The sequence below is a fragment of the Typopeltis vanoorti genome, chromosome 23, assembly GCF_054136105.1.
Source record: "Typopeltis vanoorti isolate ZY-2024b chromosome 23, IOZ_Tvanoo_1.0, whole genome shotgun sequence".
Lineage (NCBI taxonomy): Eukaryota > Metazoa > Arthropoda > Arachnida > Uropygi > Thelyphonidae > Typopeltis > Typopeltis vanoorti.
In genome coordinates, this window is record NC_143571.1 from 5,139,453 (window position 1) to 5,151,601 (window position 12,149).

At 35.6% G+C, this 12,149-nt stretch overlaps 1 protein-coding gene across 1 annotated transcript in view; it reads left to right on the forward strand.

Annotated features, from left to right (window-relative positions):
* Positions 1-12,149, forward strand: part of Arc42 (Activator-recruited cofactor subunit 42) — a 164,307-nt gene that overhangs the window by 22,094 nt on the left and 130,064 nt on the right. The window contains exon 3 of the mRNA XM_090412720.1: positions 775-924. Coding sequence (XP_090268846.1) covers positions 775-924 — 150 coding nt within the window. The remainder of the gene's footprint in view (positions 1-774; positions 925-12,149) is intronic.

Sequence of the window (12,149 nt, forward strand, 5' to 3'; positions counted from 1 at the left end):
TACAGAAACCCAGATTTCATTCCTCAGACCAAGAAAATTGATCATAGAACCCATACTATTTCAGACAAATAATATCTTGTGTTAGGGACAATGAGATGGTTGCTCTATCTCTTCTCTTTGTTAGATGCTGTTTATAATTGGGCCAGCTATCTCTGATTGGCTACCAGTGGAGATTGAACTGCCTTCTCCGTCTCCAAAAGTTAAATAGTGCTAAAACTGCCTGCTCCCTATAGGGATTAAAAGATCTTAGCAGATTTATTTATTTTTATTTTAAAAACTTGAAATTTTTTTTGTATGTGCATTGTGGGATACATTTATAAGTTTACAGTTGCTTCTCATACCAAACTAGCAAGACTATAATAACTTTTTATTAAATATGCTTATATTTTTTTACTTTATACATTTGAAGTATTATTCTCAGATTATCTTAAGATGAATGGATAAACATCCAGTTTATTTAAAATGAATGTATTTTATCCATTTCTACCAAACTTTTTGAAAAATTAATATGGAATCTTTTGTGTTTTGCAAAGTTTGAATCTTTGCTGTATATTACATATCAGGATGTTTTGCCAAGAGAAAGGAGGATAGAACTATAAAGTGATTTCAGATTATGTTTATCTTTATACTTTTAGAAGGATTTTAAAGAAAGTTGAAACCAAAAAAATTCATCCATATTTGCTCTCTTATCATAATAAGATTTTTTTTTTTTTAAAGATCATGAATTGTTTTATAATTCACCTGATTTGATTCTCATTATTCTTATCACCTTAGATTCAGCAAATGGGTAAACTTGGTTTAATGGCTATTGCACTTCCTGAGAGTGAAGGAGGAGCTGGGCTCGATAACTTTGCATATTCTTTAGCAATAGAGGAGATTTCCAGAGGATGTGCATCTACTGCTGCTATCATGAGTGTTAACAATGTAAGATTAAAACTTTTGCTCAGCAGCTTTCAGTCATTTTTTTAATTGAATGATAGTAATGAATTATAATGATTAAAATGATACTTTTTTTTTTAATGTGGCTTCCCCATCCCTTACAAAAGGTTATTTGTAAACCTATAGTACATTCATACTGTGGGCAGGCTAAGGATTTTTTCATCTATTTTTATTGATTTTATTTATTATTTTTAGATATTTTTTATTTTCTACATAGTCTGGAAACTCCACTCTAGAGGCCAAAATGGAAGTTTTTCAAGCCACTTCAGGCCTCCAGTAAGCAGGGTGGGGATATCAAACCTATCGCTCACAACAGGATTCATGTCTACAGCTTCTTGGTTCAAGAGTAGATATGCTAACCACTTGGCCAACAGGTTGGCAAAAAGTTCTTATAACTTGAATATATTGTCTTTCATTTAAAAGATCTCTCTTTTTTTTTTTACCTGTTTTATGTGATCAGTTATTTGTAAATATTTTTTTCGTGTACAGTATTAGAAATTGAAAGTTTCTGTTCACTTTTGAGATTATTTCAATTTTTGTACAAACACCCTTAGAAGACATTTCAGTCTTCTCAAACATTATTGACTGTACATCTTGACATTGAATGTCTGTTTTTGTTGACCTTTCCTCTCCCATTCTTTAATTAAGCATACTACCTTAGATTATTTGCATTCAACAATTGCAAGCGTAATTAATGTTAAGGTGCTTCAAACATCTTCATTTTTAATGATTTTGCCACTGATGTCATCACTGCTTGGAAAGAAGTTAATTGACACTCCCCATGGGCAAGATGCATCGTGCCATGTAACGAGTCGTATTTGTAGCTGGTATAAACTGGAGGAATATGCTCCCAAGTCAGGGTAACTGCGTGAAGGTGAAATGGCTGCAAGAAGAGAACTGATAGAGTTTGAAAGCGTCATTGTGATTGGATGCCATGTTGCAGGCCTATCTGTTTGTCAAATTTAGCAATTGAGAAGTTATCTGGAGGATGTGTATCTACTGCCGCTATTATGTGTTAACAGTGCAAGATGAAAACTTGCTAAGCAGTTTTCAGTTATTTTTTTAATGAATTATAATGATTAAAATGATACTTTCTTTTATGTGGCTATCCTACAAAAGGTAGGTTTACAAATGATTATTGAATGGGGATGGCCCAGATTGGGCCATGTCCGTTCAATAATCATTGATACCATACTGAGATGGAAGCACAGGGAGTCAACTACAAGAGTGCTACCTGTAGACCCACCACACTTATTAAACTTGACTGTAGGGTGCTGCAAAATAATATGTAAAAACTGCTGTTCATCAGCTGACACACTGAATGTAGAGTTCCAGGCATTGACTGGAATATGAATCCCACAAAAACATTCAGAACCAAAGCTCACAACATGAGTTTCAATGGTGGAACCACAATGCAAGCCTCACATTACCTGAACCAACATGCAGCGTCATCTTCAGTGGTGCAAAGGGCATGTACAGTGGAATGTGGAAAGCTTGGAAAGCTGTGTTGTAGAGCAACGAATCACTCTACACTCTCTCTACTAAGCTCTACTAAGCAGATGGATGGGTGTGGCAGATGCCTGGTGAATGTCTCTTACCAGAATGCATAACCCCGAACTATGAAATTCTTGTAGATAAACTTATGTGTTGGTTATACATAGTTTTTAATTTTTCAGGAAATGACAACGTATACTAGATTATTAATTAAAAACTTTAATTAGTACCTTCCTGAATTTCTGAAATGTTACATTGCTATCTTCAGGACTCACAAAACAATGATATGTGCACACAGGTACTAACACTAAGCAAATGAAGTTAAAGAAAGGCAACTAAAGTTGGTCCTAGAATCCATATACCCCTGGTGTATACCAGGGTATACACCAGGTCTCTTGCAGCTATAAATTGTCCTTCTTTGGCCAAACAGGCAGGACAGCAAATATCAGAATCTCAGAACACAAGGACTACATCCGATTTCACCAGTACAGCCATTCTGGGCTTGCAGACCATGCTCTGGATACTCACCACAGAATAAGGTGGAAGAAAGCCACAGTAATACACTGCAACAAGTTCAAATATGAAAGACTATTCACGGAATCAGCCTCAGCCCTTAGGAACATGCCAAATTTGGATGCATGAGACTGCCCCAAATTTGGGAAACATACATCAGAAGAACTTCAGCCCAAAGGCCAAGAACACCTAATATAGCCCGCCAGGGGGCACCATCAGGACTTTAGGAAAACGGTAGCTTCCTCGCTTCGTTTCTCATTTGTTGTTATGTAGTACTTGCGTGCACGTGTCCTTATCTTAAGTTCCCATGAAGATGGCCATGAAGATAACTAATTACATGTCAGTCTGATGGATATACTTTCTTCATTTACAGAAATCCTACACACAGGGGTGTGCCTGTGTGCAAAACTTCAGTTGGCACCCTTATACCCCCCCCCCCAATAAAAAATTACTTTATAAAAACGTATCAGTGAGTAAAAATGAAATACAAAATATATTAATTATAAGTTTATTGAACAAAAAGCAGAAATTACAAAAAAAAATGTATTAAAAACAATAAACATACAAGAAAGGTAGAAAAACAACCAAAATAATTCAGAAAGAAATAAAGTAAATAAATAATAAATAAATAATAGTAACTTACAAGTATATAAAATAGGAACATATTAAACATTATTGGGTAAAGAAATATTTAAATAAATATTTAAACAAAGAAAAATCACTTAGGGAATTGAACTTTTCTAGTTTTCATTAATGAATATTCTCGAATAATATCATGTATATCAAATTGATCCAAAATATCTGACTCTATTGATATAATGGCAAGATTTGAAAGTCTGTCTTGTACCATTGTGGAGCGCAAGTAGTTTTTAATAATTTTAAGTTCAGAAAAGGACTGTTCCGCAGATGCTACCGAAGGCAATTGTAAAGTTTGGATAAACTGTGATTAAGTCGTTTAAATAAATATACTGAATTATCTGATATATATCATTTTTAAAATTAGAAATAAATGGTTGACAGTGTAAAATTTCTTTGCATAAATCATCTGAATGATTTATGCAAATAAATCGTCTGAATGATTCTCATGTGTTAATTTTTGTCGTAACTTTTTACAAGATAATAAATATTCTTTATTTTGTGAAGTACTTAAGAAATACAAAAACTGAAATGAATTCATATGTTCTTTTAATAAAGTAAATCCTTCTTGCAAAGTTTGTAATGTTTGATCTATTATGCAGAGAAAAAAAATTACTTTAAATGAAATTTCCGGATCTACTATATTTTCATGTTCGTAATCAAATTGTGTTGTCTTTTTACATCGCCTTAGTGGTCTACTACTACAAAATACAGATTCTGCATCAAATTTTGCTGCAATTAATTTTGAGCTTTCTACAATTTCTTTGAAAGTTTCATCAGACCTATAATCATTTAAAAATTGATTTAGATCATTCAATGCATCTAAAGCAAGTTGGAGATTCATAGATGAAGACTGCAGTATTTTGCTGACAAAATTCACTTTATTTAAAATATTATACCAAATCTTTGGCACCTTTACTATCCTGCCGTCTATGTGCATCACACACATTGCATATATGGCCGGCGCACACCTGCCTACACATACAAGTAGATACATTCACCAGCAGTCTCACCCCCCCTCAACAATATGGGATTATAAAAACCCTATATAACAGGGCAAAATTAATCAGCTCAGATAACAATGATGCTTTAACTACTGAACTTAACCATATCTTAACACCTTATTAGCCAATGGCTACAACCCCCCCAAAATCCAAAAAATATTAAAACCAATTAACCACAATTCTCCCCCCCCTTCCCCTTCATAACAGAGATCACTCTAAGTCTATCCCCATTCATTATATCCAGGGTACATCCAAAAAAACTAACAAAAATCCTAAGAAAATATGACCTCACAACTAGTTACAAACCACATAAGAAATTGGCATCTCTTATCTCCTCCACCAAAGACCAGCCATTTCCCCTAGACCTGCCGGGAGTATACCAGGTCCCTTGCAGTTGCATGGGACTGTCCCAGATTTGGGAAGCTTGCATACTAAGAACATCAGCTCAATGACCAAGACAATCCAATTTATCCCGCTAGGGGACACCTTTAGGACTCTAGAACCAACTTTAGTTGCCTTTTATCAGCCTCATTTGCTTAAATTTTAAAAGAGGTAAACCGTGAGTAGACATATCGGTACACAATAAATAACGGAAAAAACTCACATAGAAAGATTATTTATTAGTATAATTTTCGCCTGTGTGTCACAGGCATCTTCAGCACATTAAGCTCAAAATTAAACACTAACTGACAATTCCAAAAAGCGCCACCTAAGTAGCTGGTGTAAAATAACTAAAAAGGTCAATAACTTTCCTAAAAAAAAAAAAAAAAAAAAAAAAATTAATACAATAAAAAGTTAGGAAAGATTAACTGATTTGTAAAGTACTATCTCCCATAAAGGGGATAGACGTAAGCCGTCGGATCTGTTTAAGTTAGGAGAATGAAGTAGAGTTTCACGTGTTTCTTTATAAAGGCATTCCATGAGAATCTGACTTTTGTGAAGAACTTGTCTTTCTCCAATGAACTCTGTGTCTAGTGAAGATGGCATGTTCAGAAAGTCCAGACTTTTCAGGTTTAAAGTATTCAATATAAGATTGGTGTTCTTCTAGCCGAATAGAGGCAGATCCTGTTTGTCCGAAATAAGATAATCCACAAGAGCACGGAATCTGGTAGACACCTGGATGATTAAGATGTGGAAGCTTGTCCTTAGGAGAAGTGAGAAAGGTGGAGATTTTTCTAAACGGTCGAAAGGCAACAAAAATATTCAGTGGTTTTAAAACTTTTGCTATACGTTCACTGATGCCTTGTACATAAGGGATAGTAATGCGCGTTATTTCCTCTGTGTTTGAAGAGGAAGACATATTAAAACTACTCAAAGTTTTTTCAATGAAGCAATTCTTATAACCATTAGATAGAAAGGACGAAGTTATGTATTGTAGTTCTTTCTGTAAAAGATCGTCTGTAGAACAAAAGGAGTGGGCCCGATGAACCTGGTTCATCGGGCCCACTCCTTTGAACTTCGAGTGGTATCTGAACATTCTGGACAATACTTTGTGGTGTTTCTGTGGTAGTGATCATTGTATCTTTCAGTAGGTAGACCAACTTTTAGATCTATAAATTGGTTTGAACATTATCGTATATACTTCTAGATATACGATATCTATCTAGTAGTATATCATATATGCTGCTAGGTATAGTTGATTTCTCTGGGAAATTTATATGAAATCAGTCCATATGAATTTGTTTAACCACCTTACTGGCCATTATGGATCAAATACGCATCCTCATACGCTTTGTATCTATCATATATTTCAATGTAATATCACTGGTATTACAATTTTGATATGCACTTCGCATCCATGATAAACTTGATATCTATAGACGTCTTGGCCAGTAGCATGGTTAACTGGTTCCCCAGATCTGTCCAGCTTTGCTTGTTATCTTAATTTTTTTTCCATATTTAATTTGTTATCTTCTTTGAAATTGTGTCTAGAGAGCTATATATGTGTTTATGAGAATGAAATCAAACATGTTTATCTTCATATTTGTGTATAATAGCTGAAATAGCTATTATACACACATATGAAAATAATGGAATATGGATAATATTAAACTCTGAATTATTTCTTGAAAAGATGTAAACTAAGAAGTGAGATGAGATATTCTCTATTGCAGCACTATTTAAAATGTAAATATATTTTAAATAAATAGCAATGAAATAGAATAGAAAGAGCTATCAAGATATTGAAACACTACTAGTCACCACTGTGTCCCATCACAACTATTCCATTACTACCTATTGAGATACTACTAGGCATGACCTGTTTTTACATAATCCAACAGATGATTTCAGTTGTTTCCGATTGTAGGTGACTTTGTAGGCATTGCCCACAAAGTATTCCTGGTGAGATTTTTACAGGGTAGTTCACCATTGCTTCCCCCCCCCCCCTCCAATTTTATCCTGGCTCAGGACCAGCATATGGCTGGGACGTATTCATGACTGTAATCCATGTGTGTTCACGGGGTCGGTTTACCTGTTCTGGGGGGGGACGAAAATCCTGAGTTTTCTGGTGGTAAAACCCCCTACCATCGTATAAGACCGGCTAACTCACCTTTAGTCGAAAGAGACCAGATAAAGGTTCCTCACGTCACTGACGGGAATTAAATCGAGGTCTTTCCGACCAAAGGGCTTCGTCTATACTGACTGAGCTACGGAGGCTCAAAATAGCAATGAAATAGAATAGAAAGAGCTATCAAGATATTGAAACACTTCTAGTCACCACTATGCTCTCATCACAGCTATACCATTACTACCTATTGCCTATTGAGATACTACTAGGCATGATCTCACATAATCCAACAGATGATTACGAGGTGTCCGTCGAAATTGAAACCACACTCAGATGCCATTAAAATAACGTGGATAATAAAGCATAATATGATATTTTTAATTCATATGGATGGATGTGTGGTTAAAGAGATACAGATAGCTTCTGGTCTGGTACAAGCAATTAAAGGCCTGTAGTGTGAATTTAAATATACTCCTTTTTTTTTTGTCAATGACTAGTTAATAACTTGGATTTTGAAGGTAAACTTTAGAATGATTAATCACAACAAAAATATCAAAAATTGTGACTTTTAAATTGTAGAAAGTTTTGCTGCTGCATTGCAAAGCATATTATACTTGACAAGAAATTATATTATTGTTTTAATCCTTCACAATGAATCCTCTTGTATATGAAGAGACTGTTGACTTCACATCTGCTGCCTCAGTATCCCATAATGCAACAACTGGTCTGTGTAGTAGCCTTTGTGGGATACTGAAGCAAATCAACAGCCTTAGTATACAAGTAGACTAGCTGTGAAGATACTTCATTTGCAAACTTTGTGTGCTTATATGCAAAAGAGAGTAAAAAGACCATAATTTCAAGTATAATATGGATTTTAAATGTCAAGACCTATCTAGAAATATGAGGTGCTATCAAAAAGAAACCCGACTAGGCTAATAGAATCTTTACAGTTTACCCAATTTAAATTTGAACTCAACCCTCTTCAAAGAAGTGCCCTTTCAAGTTTATGCAGCAATCCCATCACTTTTGCCATGCTCCAAACTCTTCCTGGAAGATTTGTCTTGGATCTCCTTAATGATGTTGAACCACTGCCCCTTCAGTTTTGCTTCTGGAAACAAAAAAAGTTGCAAGGGGCTAAATTTGGTGAGTGAGGAGGATGTGGGAAGACCACCACACTGTTAGCCACCAAAAATGCTCACATTTTTAAGGTGTTGTGGGAGGGAGCATTGCCATGGTGGAAGAGCCAGTTGTGGCTTCGCCACAGTTTTGGTCTTTTGTGACAAATGTCTTCTCTCAGCTGCCTTAAAACGTTGCAGTAGAATTCTGCATTGATCATCTGACTGGGTGGGACAAATTCTCCGTGCACAATACCCCTAATGTCAGAAAAGACCATCAACATGCTCTTTGTCAAATTCCTGACTTGCTTTGCCTTCTTTCGGTCTTAGGGAATGTGGACTCTTCCACTGTGATGATTGCTATTTTGTCTCCTGGTCATAGCCGTAAATCCAAGGTCTCATCTTCTGTGGATGACCCTTAAGATGAAGGTTGGGTCATCAATGGCCTTTTGATTAAGATCTTGACAGACGTTCAGACGATGCTCCTTCTGGTCAAAAGTCAAGAGACGGAGAACAAACTTGGCAGCAATGCGATGCATGTTCAAATCTCTCATGATGATCGTTTGAACTGCTTTATATGCAATCCCAACTCTGGGATTAAATAACAAATATTATTTAAAAAAAACCCACGTTTCCGAACCTCCCCCTTTCAACAGCCTAAACAACAGAAGTATGGAGAACGAAGACATCCTAACATTCAAAGAAGGTATGTGCAAAATTTCTTCCTCTATTAGTCTGCATATATTTACCCTTAAAATACACTTATAATACCCTATGAATTCTTGAATAAAAAGCCAATGTATTTAAAATAAGCGCCACTCCTAAACAAAAACACACAAAAATAGCTGTTAAAATAATAGTTTTTAAGAGGGGTGACATGGGAATTTCCCAGAAATAATACCTATAAAATGATATGTTTCATCCATACGGATGGGATTTGCTGCTGGGTTGCATATGCATCGATACTGAGCATAAACTGATACATTTCATACATATGAATGGATGTGTGGTTGAAGAGATACAGATAGCTTCTGATCTGGTACAAGCCATCAAATACCTAAATGCTCAAAGTAAATGATGCTGAATTTACAAAACAAGGAAAACATACAATTGAAAATCTGGTTAATGTTTTTGCCTATTTTTGTTTACAGACTTTCATATTTAAAATTTCTTACAGAAGTTATTCGATTTAGTGTTCTGAAGACTTGCACTGGATTTAAGTGTGTAACATCATCTGCATAAGGTAAAGAGCTGAGTTGACGTTAGTGCTACTTTCTTTCATAATGTCATTCTTATTGATGATACATTATGAATGTGATCTGAAAGGTTCTCAGCCTAACAATGAAAAAACGAATTTATAATTTCAAACTTATTTTTGTTTTTCAACATAATCCCCTTTAAGACTAATACATTTATTTCAGCGATGCTCCAGTGCCATTATCCTGCCCCTGTAGTGGTTCTCAGTAAGATCTGCAAAATACCTCTACAGCTGCAATCACCTCTTGATTGGAAGAAAAACGCTGACCAGCGAGGAAGAATTTTAGTTTTGGGAAGAGATAGAAGTCAGAGGGAGCCAAATCTGAGGAATAGGATGGATGTTCCAATAATTCATAGTGTAGATTCCTTAATTTTCCCATTGCCAAAACTCCTTTGTGGGCAGGTGCATTGTCCTGATGAAAGATGATTTTTTCTTCTGAAAACTGGGTCTTTTCTCACGAATTTTTTCTTCTAGTCTGGTTAAAAGATCGGAATAATATTCCCCAGTTATTGTTTTACCCTTTTCAAGATAATTAATAGACAGAATGTCTTTAGCATCCCAAAACACTGGTTCCATGACCTTTCCTGCTGATGGAACCAACTTTGTCTTCTTTGGCGCTGAACAACTGGCTTCTGTCCACTTTTTTGACTGCTGTTTGGATTCTGGTGTGTAATGCTGAATCCAAGTTTCACCCATAGTAATAAATCGACGCACAAAATCAGTTTTATTCTTGTTAAAACGCTCCAAGCACTGTTCAGAGATTTTCATGCGAGTGTGTTTTTGATCTGCTCTGAGCCAGTGTGGCACCCATCTTGTGCAAAGCTTTTTCATTTGCAATTCTTCATGCAAAATATATCTTACACGTTCTTTTGAAATGCCTATAGTCTCAGCAATTTCACCCACTTTGACTCGCCAGTCATCCAATACCATATCGTGCACTTGATGAATGAGCTCTGATGTTGTTTACACTTTTTTTGGATGTCCTTCATGTGGATCATCTTCAAGGCTGGTACGGCCACGTTTAAACTTGGCTGCCCATTGCTTAATTGTTGAAAATGAAGGAGAAGAGTGCCCATAAACTTTTATGAAGTTTGAATGAATTTCTTTTGGCGTTAAATCTTCTTTTACAAAGAATTTTAGAACCGCACGTCCATTTCAAGGGATATAGACAACACTTTTGCTTTTGCGATATTATATTCTTACCAAAATCTGCTCATGACTTGTGTTTAGCTATTTTTTCACATAAGTTATCTTCTTTACACTTTTCTCTGTATTCTCTCAAGACACGTGACTCATTTGTTAGGAACTTTCGGTATGCATTCTTCTTTTCCAGCACTATCTTTAACTTCTTGAGTCCACATGAAGTTTGGAATTTTCTGTCTGTGCGGTCAATTTTACTACATAATCCCCCCTCCCCTAGCTGAATCAGTGTTTCCTTTGTTTGTCTAGCAGTTGTCTGGTTTTATGCTTTTTAAGCTTTGTTGTTCTCCAAATAATATTTGCATACTTGAGACTGCACTTCATCTTTACCTGCTCAACTTTAATTTTTTTAAAACTTGTGTACAAATTTTTCTTTTCAGTGTGATACTCATTTTTAATGTACTTGGAACTAAATGATGATTAATTTTGTATTCTGAACCAGTGTGAAGATATCAGTAATAACATAGTAACCTTTCTTATCCCTTGTGTATTCCCTTTGTGAATTCATGCATGTGCTTAAGTTGGAATGTGGTGTTCATGCCTACTTCAACTTCCAGCATCTCTCTGCTTGAAGTTGGCTTACATTTAAGTGCTTCATGCTTATGTTGAATATTGTAGCTACTCCACCCTCATTTCCTTGATCACTAATGCCTGAATAAATCATTCTTATAAGGATTTAGTCTTCTTAATGTCAGTATCAGCTCTTCAGCCAAGAGGCTGCTGGTTCGAATTCCACCATGGGATTATTTGTGGTTGTCATACTAACTTTATGAGCAAAGGGATTCTGAGATCCTGTCACTTTTAGCAGAATACTTCACTTCTAAAACTCTATAAGGTACAGGAGTGACCATATGGCATTCAGATGTCAAATTGAATAACTAACTAATCTCAGTAGCACTGGTTATGTTGAAATGATATGTATGTAATTCCTCTGCTAGCTTCCTTTAATGCTTTCGATGTTAATGGCATTAGTTCAGCCACACTGTTCAGTGTTTATAATAGGCTTACATCCTTTTGTGAGTGAGAGACTAGAGACCGCAGATATGAGAGTCCTGAGAAAGATTATAGGCATGAACAGATGGCATCAATGGCAATATCATATTAAAAATGAGGATATTAGGAAAGAACTTGACATTGTCAGCATCCAGGAATGCATTAGCAGAGCTAATCTCAGTTGGTATGGTCACTTAAATAGAATGGGAGAGAAAAGATTAGCAAAACAAGTGTTCTCTGCCAGGTTGGCAGGAAAATGACCCAGAGAAAGACCAAGATATAGGTGGATTGATACGGTACAAAGTGCCTTAGACGATAGAAATATAAGATCTGATAATGTTGGAGTCTTGACAAGTAACAGACTGATTTGGAGGAAAATTGTAGATAGGAAGTTAGTAATGATGCAATTTTTTTCGTATAGTACTATCATATCCTGTACATCCCTTGAGGGTACATGGCAGGAATTTGATGATGATGATGATTCGTGT